Below are 24135 nucleotides of genomic sequence, written 5' to 3'. Positions count from 1 at the left end.
TTGCAACCATACTGTTGATTATTCAGAAATCACAGACCTGTCGCTATATCATTTTAAAACACTTTTCCAACAAGACATCAAAGAGCTTTTCTTTATAAAGATAAGTTCCTTTATATTGCATTGCTAAGGACAACAGAAGTGCTCCTAAAAGCATTTTGGCATGGATTTTACATTCACTGGATTCCCTCAGATAATCTGCAATCTAAATAAATGAATGCTCTTTGACATTTTCTCAATAATGTCACCGTCCATAGTAGGAAATCTCTCCATCTTTGTAGTAAATTCATAGATTATATCCAGGCCAATGTAGAATCCAAAACATTGATTTTTATTTTTCATCAGAAATTGGGCCTTTGTGTCTATTTCAATGTGAAAGCTAATTTGTAGAGCATGTGAGCGTTATAAAACACATACATCTGTGTAAACATCTGTTTATGAGGAATACACACTCACAGAGAGAAAGATGCGCATTCGCTAGTGTCAGGCTGGAGGGATTATGTGTATCGCGCATGAGGATGGACATGCATCTGTGTCTTCTGATTAGACACAGCCTGACAGGACAGAACCTGATAGAACACAGAGTGATATTTCCAAAGTCTCTGGCACTTCAGGCATGTGTTCCCCTGGGAAAACTCACTGAGGCTAATCTGAGGACAGGCAGGGGACATGCACCCATAGGTACCATTGGCCATGTTCTGTATAATATAAGTGTAGAAAGGTGCAACAATGTTGCATGTCTGCATACGTGTGGAAACGCTTGCGTAAGTCCAATTAGACTCATCTTGTGTGGTATTTATCTGATTAAAAAAATAACGCTCAATAAAAAGAGTTGTTTGGAACTGCATGTTTTGCAGGCAGTAAAAGAAAGCTCTTGGCTCAGCAGTTAACAGCGCATCACATTTAAAACCACACGTTGCTATTACAGTAAGGCACTATAGAGATTCTCTAGCGTAAAACTATTGGATGTTTGTAATATCTGGAGAGAGCATTGAGAGTCTCACTCCAAATGGATGTCAATTCAGTTTGTTTCTAAACGAAGGTCGCTTAATTAGCCCGCTGTGCAAGTGTTGAGTGTGTTTAATTGGACTGCTAATTCAGCACTCTGAGCTTTGGCAGACAGCCTTCTCTGTTTCTACAACAAACCGCACACACAACCATCAACCCTCCCATGGAACTGTTGGCATCGGGTGTGTTTTCCTGTCGACTGTGGCACTCACTCTTGCCCACTTGGGTGGCACTAAGATTACCGGCCCGCGACTCCTGGATGGCAATTTGAGTTGTTTCGAACTTTTTCTACTACTCAAGTACTGCATTTGTTCTGGATTTGTTAGTTTAATGTGTTAGTAATGATTATTATTATTTAGTTTATTGTTTTACCATGTCATACCTTAAATTTGCCTTTTTATTACTTTTTATTTATAATATCAATTTATATTTTTTACCAATTTTAAATAAAAACAACACTAAATAGTCGAGTAATTTATATAAATAGAAATGGTAATACATTTTAATTATTTAATACATTTTGATATATATATATATATACTGTGTGTGTATATTATATGATCATTTTAGTCAAATGGATAGGCTGGACTGGACTAGACTTTTAAACCTTTAGTTTTGTGGTTTTAGTTTTATCATAGTAAAGTGGCCAATAATGCAGTTAGCATATTAATGTTATGGTCCATGCAAAGGCTCTGATTTTATTTTTTGCCAGAAATCTACAAGTTTACACACACACTTTTCTCTGCTTTTTGGCCCCTTGCTGAGTGTTTTGTTGTTGTTGCTGCTTTTGTGGTTGTGGTCTGTGCTAGACTGTCTGTCTATTTATAGTTCAGACATCAGTAAATCCACCTTAGAAATGCAACTCTAGCTTAAACATCCTCTTTACCTCATAGTCTAATAAAAGCTTAAATGGGCTCTCTGTAATATTCTCTAATGGAGCCTGTGTACATTTATGTGTGTGTGTGTGTGTGTGTGTGTGTGTGTGTGTGTGTGTGTGTGTGTGTGTGTGTGTGTGTGTGTGTGTGTGTGTGTGTGTGTGTGTGTGTCCTGATTTAAATGAGGTCTTTGTAATGCACTTTAATGGCCTATGTGTACGTTTATCTTCATTTGTGTAAGAGGATGCTGTGGTCTGGGAATGATATGATCACTGTAGACAAGAAAAAAAGTAAAGGATAGAAATCGGTAATATCTTAATGTCATTACACCCTTAAAACAAGATAGATTTACTAGATATTTATTAAGTGATTTGTGCAAGAACTTAATACCTAATTCAAGATAAATTCTCTGAAAATGTCTATTAATTTAACACATTAATCACTTTTTAAGAATGTTTCGATATTTAATTGGAAACAGGACAAACATACTGATTAAGAAGTATTTTGTTTGCAGTTTTGTTCATTTCAACTGGCCATCACATGAGAACCATCTTGTCTCTGGCTCTTCTGGCATCTGTGAGATCCACCATGAGAGATTTGGAGGGGGGATGATTTAGAGAAGGAGGGGAGGTCGTGATCCAGCAGGATATTTTGTCCCACTCAGCCTCAGGGGAAATCAGTTGCTCTGGGTGGCCAACACAAACAGTGGGTTCTGCAGGATAGTAGAAACTCTCACATAAACATAAACAGATTTCCTCTGCGTCCATTAGTCATTGTTTCGCCCCAGCCCAACCCCCCCGCCTCAGTAATCCTCACCTCTATGATAATAATCTCACACCATTAGTAAGTACTTTAGGAATCAATTTAAACAACTCCGGGGATAAAAACAATGCATTGGCATGTTTATGTTGTGGAAGAGAGATCCGAAGATGGGACGCTCTAGGCAGGGCAGGATTTGACCCAGGCTCCAGACATCCTTTGACCCATTTTACAGAGACTTTGGCTCTCTGTTGAGGTGACCAATGCTGCTGATGAGACTGATGTCATTAGTGGCTCATTGCTGATGTGTCTGGAAGACATTCTTCATAAGATAGCCCAAAATGAAGCTGATCTTTCCTATTCTTTCCTTGAACATTCGGGTATAGCATAAGAGAATTGTGTTTTTTTTTGTCTCTATATTAATAATGGTTCAATCAAGTTGTTTTCAGTATAAATGTGTTATTATAAATACAAAATCTTAAATTAAAGCAGCAAAAAAAATGGATCTTTTGACTAACATTAGTCTAAGCCAAACAAAATGTTGAACTTGTTAAGGCATCAGAATATCATGTCAGGATGTCAATTTTGAGCAAACCTCTAAAGTTAAACTACCCTTAAACCAGATTTTTTTTCTTTTTGCCAAACTTTTCATGATTTTCATCACCTCTCAGAGTCTGGCCCTAGATTTAAAACATTCCTCCTAAAGGGAAAACAGCCACAAACCCACAAATAAGGTCAATGAAAACAGCACCATCTGGCAGACAGCTTCTTCCTAATCTTGATGTCTCTCATTTTAAAACTGGTGGGGGAAATGTTTCCAGAGCTACAGGGGGTCTACAGAAGTTCGGAAGCAGCAGGGAAAAGTCAGTTTTAGGATATTGGCATGTTTGGGATTAGGGTGAAGTCGGAGGATGACTTCTTTGAGCGGAGGGGGGGTTCCAGTCTAAAAGATGTCTACATGGTTACAGAAGAAAAAAGGAGAAGGAAATGGTGTTGTATGAACTGGAAACATGAAGGGGATTTCCTTCTAGATCATGTTTTGACAGAGCTGACCCTCGATGTGCAGAGAAGCCTCTATACTGAAAGTTAGATCAGTGACTACGTCCATCTGACCTCGTGGCCCTGCATTCCTCCGTCGTCACTGAACGACCACAACCCTGTAATTATTTACCCACTCTGATATCCACACACACACACGCTTTTCTCTCCACCACTGTCAAAAGAGAACATTTTCGGGGGCGAAATCCAGTTTCAATAGGAATCCACACAATCTGGAATTTCACATGAGGGTGAAAGATTTCCTCATGCTGATTTTGTAACAGGTTTAAGTTGGTCACAGATTTGCCGCGCTGATCAACAGAAAGATGCTAGAACGTGACCTCTGTGTGAGCTGTGTTTCATACATCGCTACACTATTGACAATGGACCTTTTTTTGCCCAATGAAATGTGGCTATGCGACCACATCTTATGATGTGATAAATTTGATATCGTGATTTGCTGCTATGTTAATCTTTAAAAAAAAAAAAACATTCAAGATTAAAGTCATAATTATGTGACTCAAGAGTTGACTCAAATGTGTAAAGTACACGTATTTTGAAAGGAAAAGGAAGGGGGGAAAGTCTTAGCCTTATCCAGAGAAGTGTAGAAAAGTCCCGTTCTTAAGTCCCTGTTTCCCATTGATTCTGTGAATGTCTGTCTGTCCCCTCTCCCATTACACGCCTCTTCTCAATGGCATGTTTGCTCACAAAAACAGGTCTGCTGTTGCGATTGGCTGCTCCCCGTAAGGCTTGTGGAGGTTAATTTGTCTGGATTTTTGTGGGACAAGTGAAGGACACATTTTGCTATACATTTTTGCATTCTGGACGATTTTGAAAAAGTAGTACAGGATGCCAGAGGCCAGTGACTCCCTCTGACGCTCACTGGCCTCTATGAATATACATTAGGGTCTCCTGAGGGGCCCCGGGGACTTGTATGAATTCACTCTTTCACACAGATGAGCAGTTAGCTGTGTGATAACCACGCTAACATGGAGTGACGTTTGGGGCCAAACACAGGTTACACATTCAGATAACTGTGCTCTTGATTTTTTGCAGGCCATATAAGTTTGTTTATTTATTTAATACTGTGTGAGTTAAATACTTTAAAACTCTAAATTGCTTGTTAATTACCTTGTTGTTTATGATTATTAGAGGCTTTTATTCATTTTCTTTCTGGTCTTCCTTTTAAAGTGCATAAAACATAAATAACCTCACTAGGATTTATATAAAAATGTTATTAATGTACGAGACCTCAGTGACGCTGAGACCCTTTCAGCGCCAGACTGGCTCCTGCGCCGCTGTTTTCTGGGTAGAGTTACTCCAGAGTTTTTATTTTGAGGTTTCAGTTGCGGTAACAATCTTTTCCCCTCGGTTTGTGTGTGGAGGAGGTTTAGGCTCTCTGTTACAGAGGCGTATCTGGTTTAACTGTGACCCACCCGGGGTGAACTGACTGCTTTACCCTGCGTTCATGTCTTTCCCTTTCTCTCCACACCTCACTCCAGTCATGTCACCACTGTAACCTACTGACATAAATCTCCAACGCAAAACTTCCCTCTGAAACACCCCCCTCTGAGAAGGAGCTGAGCCAGTGTAATGCCTGACACCCACAGACACTGGAGTGTGTGCGTGTGTGTGTGTGTGTGTGTGTGTGTGTGTGTGTGTGTGTGTGTGTGTGTGTGTGTGTGTGTGTGTGTGTGTGTGTGTGTGTGTGTGTGTGTGTGTGTGTGTGTGTGTGTGTGCACACTAAAGAAGGAGAGGACTTATGAAATACATTGACTTCAGGTGTAACTGGATAGTTGACATACTAATGTGTAATAGTGTCCTGCAGAGTGACATACTGTATGTTATATTAAATCCTATTTTCACAGTCTTAGCAACCACAAGTAGCCCCTAACCCTAAATATTAATCTTTTTCACGCTGATTGACAAGAAATGCACTATATGGTTCAAAAGTTTGAGGCCAGTAAATTTCTTTCTTTTTTTAAGAAAATCATATTTTTGTTTAGCAAGGACACCTTAAATTAATTAAGTGTGTTTTTTAAACAAAAAAAACCCTTTATATTCATCAAAGAATCCGGAAAAAATGTATCACAGTTTCCACAAAATATTAAGGATCACAGTTGCATCAACAGTGATTATAATAAGACATGATTCTTGAGCACCATTCAACATATTAACATGATTTTGGAAGGATCATGAGTAATGATGTTGAAAATTCAGCTTTGCCATCACTAAATTACATTGAAATCGAAAACATTATTTTATGTAATTTTAAATTGTAATAATATTTCACAATATTATTGTTTTTACTGTATTGATCAAATCAATGCAATCTTAGTGAGCATTAGACTCTTAAAACAAATCTTACAAACCCCAAAGTTTTGAACTGTACTTGTTGTAGCTATTTGATCAAATTAATTTGTCACACATTTGTCATAAATGTTATTTCGGACGAACTGTTCCATCACAATGTCAATATTTCACCTAGAGGCGAGAGAGAGAGAGAGTGAGTGAGAGAGAGAGAGAGAGAGAGAGAGAGAGAGAGAGAGAGAGAGAGAGAGAGAGAGAGCCTGTAGTGTGTTGTAGTGAGGGTACCACGCGACTCTGCATTGCATTAGTGCTGGAAACGTCACACAGCTGTTCTCGCTGTCATGTTGCGCTGATTATAGACGCGGGAAAACCTCAGAGAGCATGAGACCCATCCGAGCGGATTCTGCGTCCAATTTAGCCTCGTGCCCGAGCGAAATATAAACACGCTTCGCTGTTTTCTTTTGCTGCAAGGTGACGCAGCGCCGCGTATCAGGTGGAGTGACGACAACTGCGGCACAGCACCAGTCCGAGAGACCCGAGCGAGCGAGCGAGCGAGCGGATAACGGTCCTCTCAGAGGAAACCCGGGCGCGGTGCTGATATGTGTCACCGTTCACAATGACAACGAGACGAAAGTCCAGCAAACTGCAGCTTCGGCGGTCAATCAGCGAGCAGCTGCGCGACTCCACGTCGAAAGCCTGGGATTTACTGTGGAGAAACATACGGGAGAAGCGACTGGCAGGTCAGTGACAGGACACGAATCAACTTTTATAAATAAACAATGCATCGTCCAATTAATCATATGCCTACTGCCACATGGGCCTGGCTGGGGAAGGTCAAGTTTTAAGTCATGGTCATTTTGTGCCGTCTTGACTGGGATGGATTTAATAAGCTTGCATGTGAGGAATGCTTGTGCTGTCTATAAATAATTAAAATCAACATTGACATTACGCGCCACCGGTCTGTTGTGCGCGTGAAGACGCAGTCGCGCGCTGTAATGTCATTAGCTGACGTCTGCAGCCTCTCAACTCGATTAAATGCGCATTCCTGCACAAAAACTAATCAGGACACTCGATCCATGTCACGTTTTTGTTTTAAAGCAATTTAAAATATTCTTAAATTTATTTTATTAAATATTCTTTACACTCTAAAAATTGGTATGCTGTGGAGTATTGTTTTTTCTTCAGTGTATGGAATTTCAATGTCTCAGTTTGTTCTCATTTCGACCGACATGTTAGTAGTTGAACATGTTAGTAGCCTATAAAATAGTTTTCATCATGACGCGCTGCGTCACCTTGCAGCAAAAGAAAACAAATTCAACACTGTAGCCTAAAAAAAGTTGCTGCCTTACATTTTTAAGTAAAGTCAACTTAAATTACATTAAACTGACTTAATTTAGTTGAATATTGTAGCCTAGGCTTATAATTCGTTTAAAATTTTTAAAATTGCTTAACTTATTTTAATGAGTTAAAGCAATGTAAAAACATGTCATAACTTATTGATAATATAATTTTTCAGTGTATATAAAGCAGTTCAGCACAGTATAGTTTTCATAAATGTCTCTTTTTACAACGTTATTGTCCTCCACACACTATCAACTGTATAATCTAAAATCAGCAGAATTTTTAAAATTTGAAGAAAATTTCAGTCTTTAAGGTAGTTCATCTTAAGTGAGTTTTTGAACACGTCAAATTCAACAATGTTAAGAGTATAATACAGGATCAATTTGTTTAGGGTGACAGGGTTCAAATCTTTGAAGGAAAAAAAAGCAAAACGTTTTAGAAAAAAGTAAAATGACAACCAGTGATCAGCAGTGTTGTTGTATAGAAAAGAGTTTTGACACTTTGTTCCACATTGAATAAATCCAAAAAGTATCCTGAGGATGATGACAGTTTAATCTTAAATGATTTGTGAAAGTTGTGATTCAGTTGATTTGACTAAATTAAAACATTTTAATTTAAAATTCAAACTAAAAAATGATTTGTGAATGAGTGATCTCTAAAATCCCTTTTTTAGTCATGCAGAATAATGATACCCTTATTTGAATCAATAATCTGAGGGTCCATGACAGTATATATAGTGTTTTGGAGATCTAATTTGGATACTTAATTGTTTTCCACCATGGAGAATAAAGTAGGCTAATTCTAGTAAAATAGAGTCCATTAAAACATGAATGGCAGGGCTCTGCTTACTCCTTTGTGGCTTTGAGTGAGGAAATGACAGGAAAAGTTCATTTAAAGGGGTGGTTCGGAATTTTGGATATCGGGCCTCATTTACAAGTTAGCCTGTGTGTTATTTACCAGTGGAGTCAGTTGTCCTTCCAGTTGCATAGTTCGCCGGTGCTAGGCTAGCACGAGTCAATGGTATTGGTTAGCCTACCATTAAAACAGTTTTATCCACTCCACAGTTCACCAAAAGCACATCAATTATAACGCCAGACTATCGATGTAAATGTCTGTTTAGAGAATAATGTTAGAAATCAAACTACTCAATGTAGTTTGACATATCAAAATATATTTCAATGATCGAATTACATTTACAGGAACTAGTTTCTCAGCAGCGGCGGAATTTTACTTTGCTCTGGAGTAGTACTGCGCCGGAAAGTAAACGCAACAGAATCGCACTACGTTCAGTCGGAACGTCAAGTAGCCTCGATTTTGAAACCTTCGATCGGAATTGAAAGAATTGGCAAAATGGTTATTCACTGTAGTTTTAATTGTACAAATAAATCAAAAAGATGGTCAGCAAAAAATTTCTACAGATTTCCAGTAAGAGATCCAGAAAGGAACCAACTGTGGCTTCTTGCTGCTGGCTTGGATAAGGAGACACCGACAGAGACACTACTAAAGGCCCGAATTTGTAGCGATCATTTTAGATCAGACGGCTTTGTACAAAGTGATCGAAACGATAACAAGTCACTGAGTTGGAATGCAGTTCCAGCCGTCTTTCCAGATTCACCAACAGCTACAGATGAACAGGTAATAACTTTTGTTAGGCTACTCTAACGTTAGCTAGCTAATGAAGCTACTCTTTCATAACTGATAGATCGACACCGACAACATTAGTGGAGATAACGTTACAGTTCAATGCATTGTGGAGAATTTTTTCTCTTTCTGACCTTTTAGCATCCATCTCGATTAGTTCTTCGTCTGTGTATTCTGGCTCATACATGTAACGTTATGGTTCGTTGAATAACACACATCTCCTCATCTTCATCGTCTTCAAAGTCCGAAACATTGTCATGGCTTTCAAATGTGGCCATAATCATATGTCTTGTTGCTTTATTCTTGAAATAAACTCTGTTTCTGTAGTGATGACGAGTGTCAGCGGCAGGTAAATACACTTGCGTGATTGTCATGTGGACCGGCTCTCTCGGTTGCCTAGGTAACTTAATATCACTCCGCCGCTGCTGTAGACTATGCTGATAAATACAGGGAACAAAGTATAACTATTGCAATGCGATGAAAGGGTAGTTTGATTTCTAAAATTATTCTCTAAACAGACATTTACATCGATAGTCTGGCGTTATAATTGATGTGCTTTTGGTGAACTGTGGAGTGGATAAAACTGTTTTAATGGTAGGCTAACCAATTCCATTGACTCGCGCTAGCCTAGCACCGGCGAACTATGCAACTGGAAGGACTGGGTGAACATTTTCGAAAACTGACTCCACTGGTAAATAACACACAGGCTAACTTGTAGATGAGGCCCGATGTCCAAAATTCCGAACCACCCCTTTAAAAGCAGTCTGGACCCACTGAGTGCTGTACAGACAGTCTCTCTCTCTCTCTCTCTCTCTCTCTCTCTCTCTCTCTCTCTCTCTCTCTCTCTCTCTCTCTCTCTCTCTCTCTCTCTCTCTCTCTTTCTCTCTCCTCAGGATTCATTTCTGCTCCAGCACTCAGACCTTTTATCTCCTGGGTAAACATAGAATATAAAGATATATAAAAACTGTATATTAAAACCAGTGTTTTGTAGCTTTGTGCCTGTTAAGAGTGGATTCAAGTGGATATTGAGCCTGTGGACTCCTGTTTCTAGTAAAACATGTGGGATTACTGTAAGCAGTGTCCCCCCCCCCCCGATTTAGACCATGAACAGCTCACCTCTGGTTGACCTCAACTGAATTTAGCTCATAAGTGAATACCCATAATGACACGGGTTTATTTTAATGGATCAAGTTCATGTTTGGGTAATTTTGGCACAGCCCTTATGTGGGTGTCTTGGCTGGACTGAATTCTGTGGAGGTTATGCAGCCTGAAGCAAGTCCTCAGCTGAACTGAATCAATTATGAATGGTTGTTCAAAACGAATTGCATTTCATGACCACCAGATGGCAGTCATAGTCAGGTTCTCCCTCAAGGATGCCAGTATGCTTCAACAGCATCTTTTCTAGTTTTACATATAGCCAGACCTTCTGACTGGCCATTGCATCTTTCTGTTGGCCAAGGGCAGCCCAAGAGGACGTCTGACCGACATGTAAAGCAAACAATCACAGTTTGTTTTGTCCAGCATCATGTTTAGGGGCGTGAAAATAAAATGTCGATGTCTCCACAATAACTGACTGGCGTGCAGTTCCTTCAAGAACGTCATGCACATTTATTGCAACAGTGGTGCTGTAAACTTCATACTTTTGAAAATGTAGCGTTTTTATTTGATCCTGATAAGCGCTCATTGTCACTGTTGTAAACGCGATGGTGTTCTTCTTCCATAAGGGGGTTTGGCATCACACCGGCTTTGTTAAATACTTTGACGCATGTCTCCCAAAAATCCTGGAGAATTCAACCAATCAGATGACGACTTCGACACTCCCATAGTGATTCTTATTTTGTGTGCCATATGCATCAGGCGGTCAGCGATCCATGGGCTGAGACTACATCTTTCCAAGCTTATCCATGCATGTTTCAAGCATTCAAAGTGGAAACACAAATGCTGGCATACAAAAGAATTGTGTAGCCGTCTCCAGTGGTGTGTCTCAATCGTTGACCTGAAGTGCTTTGCCATTTTCCTCTTTGAATTTTCTATATCATGGTTCAGTAGAAATGTTTGGCCAGGTCTCTAAATATGTCTATAAATATTTCTCCAAACTCCATGTCTTCTCAGTGTGGAGTTTAATGAGAACAAGGTCTTTTCTGAGCAAGTCTAGCCTATATTGATAACTTCTTAAACAAATTTTTAGACTTCTATTAATTGATACTTCCCTGCTCTTGAAATATAATCACAGATGAACATCTTTTGTTTTAATGACAAAAAATTAAACTATTTGAGGGCAGATTACAAACCAAAACCTCTGGCATGATTAACAAAAATTCTATCACCAGTTCATTTTAGACAGTCCCTTGTTACATCATCAGGATCTAAACTATTTATATTTCTGGATTTATTCACCCAGGAACTTCCTATAGTGATCTGCCAAGACCAACCAAATGTGAGTGGGCCAAATATCTTTTAGTGTCTTGACTCTAACCTTCCAATTAAAGGCCCACTGAAATGCCTTGGATCGCGCAGCTGTGTTTGATGCGCAGCTGTGACAGGAAGCTAAGGCGGGATATATTGAATGGCTCCTCCCTCTTTTCAAATAGCCAATAGCGTTTAGTTTACCTCACAGACTGCAAGTCATACTTGATAGCACCATGGAAGCGAATCCAAGCGCTGATGATACGTTGGATTCAATTTTAGAGGTGTTAATAAATTCTAGCCATTTCATTCTTAACCAACGTTAGAAAACAGTTAGAAAATATCCGAGCCCGGAGCCCTCTCCCCGGACAGCACGCCAAATATGCATAATATTTATTCTATCTAACTATAAAGTATACCATACCATACCTGTCTGTGTTTATCTGTAGTGTTTCTTTCTGTTTGCTGTTCACATTATTCTGTTACCGATTTAGATTTAAAATATTTAGCATGTCAGATGTTCTGTAAAGATGCATTTAGATCTCTGAGGATATTGCGATACTTTCTGACAGCTCATTCCTTCCCACTACATCTTACTTTTACTCTTTGTTTCTACTAAGATTTCTTTTCTAGCAGAAGGTTTTTTTCCCCTAGGTGCACCTTTCATTTCTCTTTTCTTTGGCTGAACCCCCCCCCCCCCCCCCCCCCCACACCCACACACACACACACACACACACTCTAATATCACTCTGAAGCAGGTTCTTGGCTGAAGTTCAGTTGGCTATCTGCAAAGCTTTATATCCTCTCAACACTATTGGCTCTTCTCGTGGTCACATGACCATTGAGTGGGTGTTGCAGATGAAAGTGTGCACTCAGATAAGAACTGACTTGTTTGAGTCTTTATATTTGACAGCGTTTAGCGAGTATATGACAAAAGGATCACACTTTGTAGAGTATTTCAGCAGTACATTTGACTGTTTGTGTGTGAAAGTTAAAGGAGTAACTAAATGACAAGTTCGAGGGAAGCAGTTTTGACTGACTCTGTACCTGTGGACAGTGGAGAGATGGACACAATGTTGACTGACCTCTTAGAGGAGTGCATGGACAGTGAGTGTTTGGGAAGCATGACTCCAGAGACTCAAGATATATACCTCAGACTGGACAGCCACCGCAGGCGTTCTGGACTACGCCTGGCCCGTATCATAGCTAGGCAACAGCTGCTAAAGAAGATATCTCAAGGTATGAGAAGTGTTTTAGGTACAGTAACAGTTTGTACTCATCTTTATTTGCATTTCGATTATCATTTGTATTGTAAGTTTGTCCTAAAATTCATTGGGAGAAATAAAATTAATGAGACTTTAAATGAGACTACAGTAAGAATATAAACCTAATTGGAGAGCATAGCATTGATCATTTGGATTTGGAAAATATAAATATGATGACAAATGTGAGTTCCTATTGAAATCTGTGACTTTTGATTGCAGCCTTTGGTATATTAACAGCTTGAGACATTGCGGTTTCACGTGTGAGATAATCGAGTCTTTTTGTTAGTATAAACATCTGTACAAAACCATTTCCTCTCAATTTAGATATTAAATGAGTATATCCTTGTTTTTGAAATGTGAGTGAAACTTATAACATGTTCCATTGGCATTATCCAGTGTAACAAAATATGTGCCCATTCTCTTTTAATGTTTTATTTTTTGTTCTTGTTTATGTGAATATGAAGCTCTTTGCATTCAGCTTTGATGTGCTAAGCTGATCTTCTGTTTTCTCATTTGCAATACAGGCTACAAGACTTTTCTTGTGTTTTCTGGATGTAAAGAGTCTTTGTGTTTCTGGCACTAGAGAACAGTCTGTCCAACTCCAAAGTATTAATCCAAAAATCCTCAGTATTATTAATGAAGAACACTTTTATACTTAATGTGTATGATAGCAAAACACATGACGAGTATTTTCAAAAGGTTAACGTCACTGCATTACATTCTTGGAGGTCTAATAAGGCAGTTTGTTTTGGTTTGTCTGCTCATTAACAAGAAGTATTATTAAGAAGTAATATGATTTGTTAAATATGTTTATAGTACTACTGATGTTTAGCTTTGGTTTGACAGTGAAATGCTTTAGAGGTCAATAGAAATGCTGTGTGTGGCAGCGTTGGTTTTGGTTGTAATCTGCTCACGTACACACACACTTTCTCTCTCACACGGGAGCAGGAATGTTTGGACTGCACACCGGCGGTTAGTCTGTCATTGGGCTCGTGGAGGTCTGGATGGCTGAAGAGCTCTTCAGGCTTGTTCAGTCATGACTGTGGCATGTGGATGCATATCATGCTGCATGATTTATTCAACTCCATCTGCGGAGCAAGATTATTGATTTGAAATTATTTGCATCTCACACTTAAGATAGTTTGATACTGCCTCTGTCTCAAATCTTTACCTGACCTTCTTTTGCCTGACTGCAGACTAAGTGTTAGCAGCTGTACCGTGAATCGGGTCCAAGAATACCCCATTCCATCAAAAACTGGGCCCGAGGCCTGTGATGCGCAGCGATTTGTTAAACTGGGTCTGCCACTGCGAATGGTTTGAGCTAAATGTGGACTGAAGTCAATGCCATGATGAGAAATATGAGCGTCTACTTGATAATGTCCCTTGCATTTTCTTCAGCTGTCTTTAGAGGTCTTTTGTCAGCGAGAGGTCAAAATATATTGATTTTGTTTCTGATTCACAAACTCTCGATTTTATTTTAATCTGATTTACGGTTCAATTGGATTTGAATCAGAATCACAAGCTCTCGATTTGTGTAATTTCCAGTTCACAAGCTCTCGATTCGATTTGATTCCAGTTCACAAGCTCGATTTGATTTGAATCTGATTTGCAAGCTCTGAATTTAAATTGATTCCAATTTACAAGCTCTTGAATCTGGTTCACAAGCTCTCAAATGTATTTGATTTGGGTATATTTTATTTATAAAGTTAATTTTGCTCTCTCAACTTATGCTGTAAATTATACAAGTCTGTGAATCAAACTGATTCAAACCGCTCTTTTTTTCCAGCTACATCAGATAAGGTATCACACCCAAGAACATTCTTTTTCCATTCATTTTCACTGTTAGGGACAATTTTTCTAGCAGAAGGATGGCATTTAATGATTTAACTTTAAATAAGTAACATATTAAAGGAATATTTCACCCAAAAATGGAAATTCCCTCATGTCGTTTCAAACCCGTAAGACTTTTGTTCATCTTCGAAACTCAAATGAAGATCTTTTTGATGAAATCTGAGAGCTTTCTGTACCTCTATTGACCGCTACGCAACTACCACTTTGACACTTCAAAAGGTTCATTCAGAGATCGTAAAACTAATCCATATGAATTGATCATTTCAGTCCAAATTTCCTGAAGTGACTTGATTGCTATATGATGAACAAATTTGATTTAGGCTATTATTCACATATAAACCTTCATCAACTCACACATCAGTTGTGATAAACAGAAGGTCAAGCATGTTCGATTGACGTGCGAGAACCAATGAGGTTCATTCTCATGTTACACAGCACGTTTGAGCTTCTGCAAGAACCAATGACGTTCATTTGAGCTTCTGTTTATGTTCGCTGATCAATATTAAATGTGAATAAAAGACTAAATTCAATCTGTTCATCATATAAAGCAATCATGTCTCTTCAGAAAATTTGGACTAAACCGCTCATTTCTTATGGATTAGTTTTACGTTCTCTTTACTAGTGCAATGCCCGTGCAAAATCTATATATAGTAATGGGTACTATATATAGAATACAAAGTATTTAAACAGAATAAATATATAAACGTTTTGCAATGATCACTCAAATGTGGTGATCAAACACTTGTGTGACAAAGATATGTAATGGAGGCAGGGGGAATGATAGAATGAGAATGATACATTTGAGCTGTAACCATACTAGTTTGCATTGCATGTTATATTATATTATATTCTAAATACTGTTGCATAATCTTCACTAACGACTTTGTCTTTTAATTTAGTCACGTTATATAAAACAACTTGTATCAATAAATATATCAAAAGTGTCACTGACATTATCTTCTATTTTTAGTCTTAATTCCTCTAATGTCTAAAAGTAGAGGAATAACTCAGATCTTTTTACTAAAGTAAAATTTATAATATCATAATGAAAACGTTTTTAATTACATAATGTACAGACTTTTATACTATTTTAAATAAGTAGTAAGCAAAATGTACCTACTAAACGTGAAACTAGGCTACTCTTAATGCAAAATCACCATATATAAAGTGTTATAATTATATCAATTATTGGAATATTGCTTGATGTTGTAACGTAGCGTTATAGGCAGAATGAGCTTTAACACTGTGTCTACACCGGATTTGGCCTTTATTGCTCGCGAGATGTACAACAGCTGTTTACCCGAGACGCGGAAAAGCACCCGTTACAGAGCAGAATGGGCCATCCGTTTACTGTCGGAGATTTGTCGCTCGCTCCACGCATTTTAATCAGTGTGTAATCAATCAATTGCCTGGATTTAATAAATAAGAAGTAAATGTAGCAGACAGTATAATCAGGACTTCTCAGCTGCGCGCTTACAATAGTCACAAGCCTACGTGACAGAGGCTGGCAGCAGAGAAATCAATTCAGTGAATTACACTGCGCAAATCAAAAGTTATAGTCTACTACCCACTGGATGAAGAAGGGTTGGCTCTCAACTGAACATATAATATTAATTTTATGTTCGCATTTATGAGGAAAAACGGACGTGACAAGCTCCGCAAGCGGCACTAAAGTGCTTTAAAACTTTCACATAGACCTCTAACAGAAAGCACAAAGCCTCTCATTAAAGTCAATTTCGTTTTGTACTAATTATATCTTAATTTTAATCAATGTTTCATCAACCAAATGCCTGGATTTAATAAATAAGAAGTAAATATAACAGACAATAGACAATCTCGAAACGGAGGCACCGGCGAGTGAACTGCAACTCGTCTCATAAATTAACCGAATCTCAGCGTATAGACCTGAGAAATATATCTATTGAAATGTCTACTTTTAAACAGAACAAATCAAAACGAAAGACAAACTGCTCTCTGCTTATGTAGGCCTAATCCTTCTGAAATGTACATTTCTCTCTGGCGCGTTCAAAGATCGCGAGTCCGCATCCTCAACTTCATCTTTGCAGCCCACAATGACTGAAAACACTTGTTATTAATAAACAATTAAAATGTCTCCTTGCTATATTTGATGTATTCGTATCATTGCTTTTGCCAGTTCATTGTGACAGCTTTTAGGTGCTTTATTGGCAGCGCCACCCTTACATGAATCACTGCACGCCACATTTTTTTTATATTCATTTATCGGCCATTATAAATGCTGATACCGATAGTTATGAAAATGCCTAATCTCGGACCGATAATATCGGCTCGCTGGCTCAATTGTTGGTTTGGTATGTTTGAGTTACTGATAGCCTAGGCTACTATTACACAGGAGCCTAAACTCTGAGAAAACGATAACGTTAAGCGCACGTGTAGCTGACTTAAAGATTCAGTTAACATCCACAAATGAATAAGCGTGACGATTCAGTGGAGGTTCAGACCTTGGCTGGAGCAGCTACACAGTGAACTCCGAGAAAACGCTATGCTTGAGCAAACAGTTTGTGAATAGGCTACTACAAATGATTGCCGTGAATAAAATATAATATTCAGATATTTTTAAACCACAACCCTCTAATGTCAGAATGTTTATTTTGGGGAGTGGCCACTCAGTGTGCAGTGTGAGAGGGGGAGTGGCCACTCAGTGTGCAGTGCGAGAGAGGGAGTGGCCACTCAGTAGGGGTGGCACGATCCGCTTTTTTTGCCTCCAATACCGATTCCGATACCTGGGACTCAGTATTGGCCGATACCGATCCGATCCAATACTAAAATAATAATTAAAAAAACAGTGCCAAATTACCTAATAAACTGTATCTGTATGCCTCACTGTGGGGAAGAGACTGGGATTATACTTTTGTTAGAGGCATCAAAGCTTGACTTAAACACTATTTTCCTTACTTTGTAAGACAATACAGACAAAATATATACTATATAATTAAAATACATTTATTTTAAAATTTTAAGCGCAGCTTTTTAATGAAGCAGTAACATATGATACATAGATTGGACAGAACAACTAAGGCTATCAATAAACTGCCATTGCGCAAAAGTATTGTAATATGAAAGGCTCCAATTCAGAGCGGCACGAAACCTTATGCGCATCCCGTGTGCAGAATGATGCGCTCGAAGCAACATGGAGTCACGGCGCGCAGCGCGTCGCATTGAAAAGTTCAAAGCACAAAAGTAAGATATACATATATTTCTTTATTTATTCATTAGTTTAAGCCTTTTAACAGTTTTAAATTTCAGTTAATGTGCGTGTGAAGAGCAATTATATTGCTCTCTACTCCAGTGTTGTGATCACTGAGGAGTTGTGTTGTGATCTAACAGACACCCGGTTGAAAGTAACATGTGAAACTCCAGCACGTTAAAATGTTCTTTTATGCAAACCATAGACCTTTATCTACATATCTACAGTATAAAAATAGGAACATTGACTCATCTTGGAGAGAGTTTCATCGTGTTGACTGTTTTACCCGAGCGCGACGCGCTGTTTGAGTGCTGAGAATGACTGACAGCCGCAGCGGAGGGAAGCACTTAGGTGAAGATTAATTTAACGTTTTAAATCTGTACCTCACATTAAACTATATGTAATGGCTTCAGAAATCTTGGAATACAGTACACGAAAACATTATAGTGCTTTATAATGTTTTTGTGCCTTTTGTGTTGTATAACAATAACATACGTAGGCTATACAATATCGGATCGGATTTGGATGGTCTCGTCTGGCGATACCCGATCCGGCAAATATTGCTAGTATCGGAGCAATACCGATACTGAGTATTGGATCGGCGCACCCCTACCACTCAGTGTGCAGTGTGAGAGGGGGAGTGGCCACTCAGTGTGCAGTGTGAGACGGGGAGTGGCCACTCAGTGTGCAGTGTGAGAGGGGGAGTGGCCGCTCAGTGTGCAGTGTGAGAGGGGGAGTGGCCACTCAGTGTGCAGTGTGAGAGGGGGAGTGGCCACTCAGTGTGCAGTGTGAGAGGGGGAGTGGCCACTCAGTGTGCAGTGTGAGAGGGGGAGTGGCCACTCAGTGTGCAGTGTGAGAGGGGGAGTGGCCACTCAGTGTGCAGTGTGAGAGGGGTAGTGGCCACTCAGTGTGCAGTGTGAGAGGGGGAGTGGCTAATCAGTGTGCAGTGTGAGAGGGGGAGTGGCTAATCAGTGTGCAGTGTGAGCCAGAGTGGCCAGCAGCTAGAGCAGCAAAAGCCAATGTGTGCTACCGATATATTTAACGATATCTCTTGTATTTCTAATCCGAACAACGTCAAACTTGGCACTGCACTTACTCGTGCCCGTAGCAAGACACCCGTCAAGTTTGAAATCCATCGGACTAACGGTTTGAGAGATATACGATTATCAGACACACACACAGACAGACGCACAAACAGACAGACATTCCTGTAATTTAAAGATAAATAGATAGATAGATTAACTTTTTGACGCGTCAAAGTGGTAGTTGCGTAACTGTCAATGGAGGGACAGGAAGCTCTCAAATTTTGTGTTCCGAAGATGAACAAAAGTCTTGCACATCTAGAACGACATGATGGTGAGTAATTATTGACAGAATTTGAATTTTTGGATGAACTATTCCTTTAATACAGATATTTTGCTTGTAATATATATATTGTGTGTGGTAACCATTTTATAAAAGCAATATGCCCCGTGAAACTGTGGTTTACAGTGAATTTAGAACAGCTAAGGGACTTCCGCTCCGCGTTGTGCCCCTTAACTCTGTTTTAAAAATTGCCCCTTAGCTGTTAAATTCACTTTAAACCACAGCTTCATGAGGCTTATTTCTTTATTCTATGGAAGAAAATACAGGTTTGGAAAAAAAACATGAGTGAACTTATGACAGAATTGCCATTTTTCAGTTAACTGTTTCTTTTATTTATGGTTTGCAGCTGTGACCATTATGTACAAGCCTGCCAACTACTTTCATATTATTTTTGTATTGGAAAGAAAAATATGTTTCATCTAAAAGCAGTCCTCACACACACACACACACACACACACACACACACAGCATATCTTAGAGATTCTTGACTGCACGTAAGTCACTGCTTTATAAGAAAACCTGCCAACTAAATACGTAATGAAAAATTAAATACATAATTCTACATAAAATATACCTAATTTTTGCCTCATTTATTGGACCATGAAAATGAGTCATGATCAGTGCCCTTATCTAACTCTTGTGTCTCAGTATGCAGAGTGGATTCCTGGATGGGGAATATGTACATTTGTAATACCATGAGCTGCTGTGGCATGTGCGGTTGCTCAACAGCAGTCAGAGAGGTAGGGCTGGGCTTCAGTGATTCACTTCAGCCCCTTAATCCAACAACAATCATCTCCTGTCCATACAGATAAGCATTTATCAAAATGACACATTCAAAGCGGGAACTGGAATAGCATCGAGAGGGTGATACTGGTAGTCAATTCACCTTTATTTATAGAGCTCTTTATGCAATACAGATTTTTATATATGTATATAAAGCACCTTTAAAGGGATAGTTCACCCAAAAATGAAAATTCTGTCAGTAATTACTCACCCTCATGTTGTTCCAACCTTCGACCTTCGTTCATCTTCGGAACACAAATTAAGATATTTTTGATTAAATCTGAGAGCTGGATGACTCCTCCATAGGCTTCTAAGGGATTGAAACTTGCCAGCCCCGAAAAGTTATTAAAGACATCGTTAAAATAGTCCAAGTGACTACAGTGGCTCAATCTTAAGTTTATCAAGTGACGAGAATACTTTTTGTGCGCAAAAAAACAAAAATAACGACTTTATTTCAACTATTCATTTCCTTCTCTGTGGGCCTCGAGTCAGTTCACTAGTGTAACAGCGTAAGCTTCTGTGTTGTACGTCACCCGCATCACACACATGACCAGCGTCGGCCAATAGTGAGCCTACGTGTGACGTAGCTCTACGTAATCACACTGTTAACTGACTAGAGGCCAACAGAGAAGGAAATGAATAATTGTAATAAAGCCATTATTTTTGTTTGTTTTTGCGCACAAAAAGTATTCTCGTCACTTGATAAACTCAAGATCGAACCACTGTAGTCACTTGGACTATTTTAACTGTCGAGCCCTCTTGAGGTGTCGTGGGCTAGTCGACGAAACACTGAGGAGGGAAGGTGCCCACTTGAAGACCCTAGAGATGTTCCCTACTCAGCTCAATCCAGAGGGTTGTTATGGGGGGACCGCACTGTGGTTGCAGCTGTTGTGTGTGCTGATGCGCAAATACACTGCAGCTATTAACATCAGACAGGAGGAGATTCACATCACCACATGGAAAGAAGCATAGGTTACTGTAAAGCTGCGTCTTAGTTGGTGCTTATCTTGGCCAAAGCCGAGTACAAATCAGCATGAAGTTTTAACATCTACTCTCGTGTAATGGAAATCATAACGATGTCTTTAATAACTTTTCAGGGCTGGCAAGTTTCAATCCCTTAGAAGCCTATGGAGGAGTGATCCAGCTCTCAGATTTAATCAAAAATATCTTAATTCGTGTTCTGAAGATGAACGAAGGTCTTACGGGGTTGGAACAACATGAGGGAGAGTAATTACTGACAGAATTTACATTTTTGGGTGAACTATCCCTTTAACACAACTCATGGTTGACCTAAAAAGCTGTAAAATACACATAAAGTCAGACAAAATAGAAAGACGATGCAAACAATGCAGTAGATAAGTTATACCTGGTTAAAACTTATTGAAAATAATACTTAAAAGTTGGTGAAGAGGAAGCCGGTCTAACAGAAATTGGTAAGTTATTCCAGAGACAAGGTAGCCTGGTCCTACCAGACTCTCGTACATTTCATTTGCACAGTGAGTCTGGCCTCTCTCCGTTGACAAGCGTTAACTTTCTTGTAGGCGGGGACTTTGTTGAAGTTTAAAACTATTGGATCTGCCCAGAGCCACTCTCAATCTCCCATAACCAACCGCTAACGTTTGGTCGTGACGCACGACTAGCGCACGACCTCAACATCATCGTTCTCAGCCACTCTCTCTGTTCACTGATTGGACCGGTAAAAAATTGACCAGAGAAAACCCACTAATATACCACAAACCCAGACGTAGTACTGAAGGAAAATGAAAATTGAGCGAAAGTATGTAGGAGGGCGGAGCCAGGCTAGAGACTAGGACCAGCAACAGCGAAAGCTCGATCACCTCTACAGTGAAACCTAGTTCTGGGAATGGAGAGGAGACCAAGATTGCTAGATCTCAAGGACCTGTTTGGTTTGTGGGTGGAGATCACTTCTGAAAGATATGAAGGTGATTATGTAGTGATTTTAAAACGAATATTAGAATTTTAAAAAATAATTCTAAATTTAATCGATAGCCTGTGCAGCAAGGTCAGAATGGGCATAAAATAATGCCTGTCAACAACCTGACAGTAGCATTTTGAACCATCTGGAGATCATAGAGGACTGACTTACTCCATAGTATTAAGAGTTGTAATAGTCTAGGGTAGATTAAATAAAGACATGAATGATTTGTTCAAAATTTCTAGCAGAAAGAAAAGACTTGGAATAAAATAACTTCAGATTAGTTTTTTTCATTTAGCTCTAAAAGGTTATATAAGTGATACAGATTTTTGGTCATATCGTCCAGTAGTAGCAAGGCAGCATTTGTTGTCCCGAAGAGTCCCGAAGAAGAAAGCCAGAGGAATGGGTGACGAAGAGAATGGACCCAGACCGTTTTGACATCATCATACTGTTTGACATCACTGGCATATAGATTTTGAATGCTAAAGAGATTTGTTAACTTGTATCATACATTTTTAATGTATAACATTTATAATACCACACTCAATATTGACATCATAAAGCAAAGTCAGAAAGTGATTTGAGCCTGAATTTGTAGCAGGAAGGTGTGTAGGAGAAGATTAAAAAGCAGTATGTGAGGGATTTCGATGCACTGCATGATGTGAAAAGATGGAAAATGAAGACAAAACACTTCTGTAGGGTCAGTGAGTAGATTAAGTCCATTGTGTGAACGGCATAATTAAAACCCAAGACATAATCAAACACTGTGGCGGTTCTGTGTACTGTTTGTGTGTATCATAATTGGTATTTGCATTAATGGTATTTTGGTCTTACAAACCCATTTAGTTTTGTTTTTGTTTGAGATGAAGTTTCAGTGGGCTGACATTTTGCAGTTTTTCCCTGGCTCTTGGTTGCCCTCTGTTGGATAAAAGATTTAAGTCAATCACAGAATATTACTTATTAATTGTGTTTATTAAGGCAAGAATCAGTATTAGTATTGCTCAAACTATTTGACCTAGCCCCTATAACCTTAAGTATTATAATTTGGCACATAACTTTTCCTTAATACCGCTGGTGCTGCAGACATGACTGATACCTGAAATCATGCAGCTTGTGCGATCAGAAAGATGATTTTTCCCTGGTGAATGATAAAATAGTTGAAAAAAAATTCCATGGTCTTACATCGAAGGAGGGACCTAACCCAAATCTAGAGAGCAGAATATCACAGACCTGAAAGACTTTTGATTTGGGTCAGTTAGCAACACCCAGAACTGCCTAGTAAACATACAGGTGCGACCACGTAACAACATGCTAAAAAAAACACTCAAAACACATTAATGTCTTTATAGCAATGTGGCATGTTTTGCATTGCTCACAATAATCCCCCCCCCCCCCCCCCAAAAAAAAATCAAAATCAATAAGTGTAGCCCACTGTTTAATAGATATTTTTTCACTTCTGACCCCTGTTTCCCTCATGCCATACGATTCCTGCATTCCTGTCTGCCACTGCTGTCTGTCCACACACACACACACACACACACACACACACACACACACACACACACACTCACACACGTGCAGCCTCATCTTGTTCCCAGAAGGGAATGTGTGAGGACTCTAGGGAGTGTGCCCAGAGCCACTTAGCCCACACTTGACCGTCTGGTATCTCTCTCTCACACACACATACAGCAGTCTCTCTTTCTCCTCTGTTGTTATTCTTTTGTGAACCATTCTTCTCCAGTGTTATTCCTCCTCCTATCGTTTCACTGCTTGACTGTGCAAGAAAGTGAGATAAAGTAAATAACAGACTATTAAACGGATCATTAAAGGGATAGTTCACCCGAAAATATAGATTCTGTCATCATTTACTCACCCTTTAGTTTTCTAAACCTGTATGAGTTTCTTTCTTTTGTTGTACACAAAAGAAGATATTTTGAAGAATGTGGGTATAACCGAACCATTTCTGGTCCCTATTGACTTCCATAGTACAAAAAAAAGAGAACCCCTTAAAATATAAAAGCAGCTATATAATTTCATATTCGTTTATACCATGCGAGACCGTTTACACCTGGTCACTTCATGTGTTTTTACTGATAGGATAGCTATCTGATTTGTTAACGGTTCCATTTGGCCACATAAAGGTCGCCGCAAAACGAATATAAATCCGATTTTCATTTCCCATGCTATTTGCAAATTTAACTGAGTTCACATCAACAAAAGCAACAGATATGAGCTGTGTGTTATTTATCATCAGCCAATTTCAAGATCAAAGACCGCATAGGAGAGAGAGCGGCATCAGCACTGGTAAGATCATTTAGTCTCATCATTTAGGCC

The 24135-nt window shown here is 39.1% G+C and overlaps 1 protein-coding gene across 3 annotated transcripts in view; it reads left to right on the top strand.

The window, feature by feature from the left end:
• The first annotated feature begins 6185 nt into the window (after positions 1 to 6185).
• The window catches only part of stard13a (StAR related lipid transfer domain containing 13a), a 53583-nt gene continuing 35633 nt past the window's right edge, over positions 6186 to 24135 (top strand). The window contains exon 1 of one of the 3 annotated variants that reach the window (XM_077242270.1): positions 6186 to 6727. In XM_077242270.1, the coding sequence (XP_077098385.1) occupies positions 6604 to 6727 (124 nt within the window). In that variant the 5' untranslated portion in view covers positions 6186 to 6603. Of the gene's footprint in view, positions 6728 to 12243; positions 12633 to 24135 lie in introns of those variants that run through there. The other 2 variants (XM_077242269.1, XM_077242268.1) reach the window with 2 other exon arrangements.

This window comes from Siphateles boraxobius, unplaced genomic scaffold (assembly GCF_051911475.1).
Source record: "Siphateles boraxobius isolate OS27281-9 unplaced genomic scaffold, OSU_SipBor_1 25, whole genome shotgun sequence".
Classification (NCBI taxonomy): Eukaryota; Metazoa; Chordata; class Actinopteri; order Cypriniformes; family Leuciscidae; genus Siphateles; species Siphateles boraxobius.
Note: the sequence above shows the minus strand (reverse complement) of the source record. Positions and strands in the feature narration are given on the sequence as shown.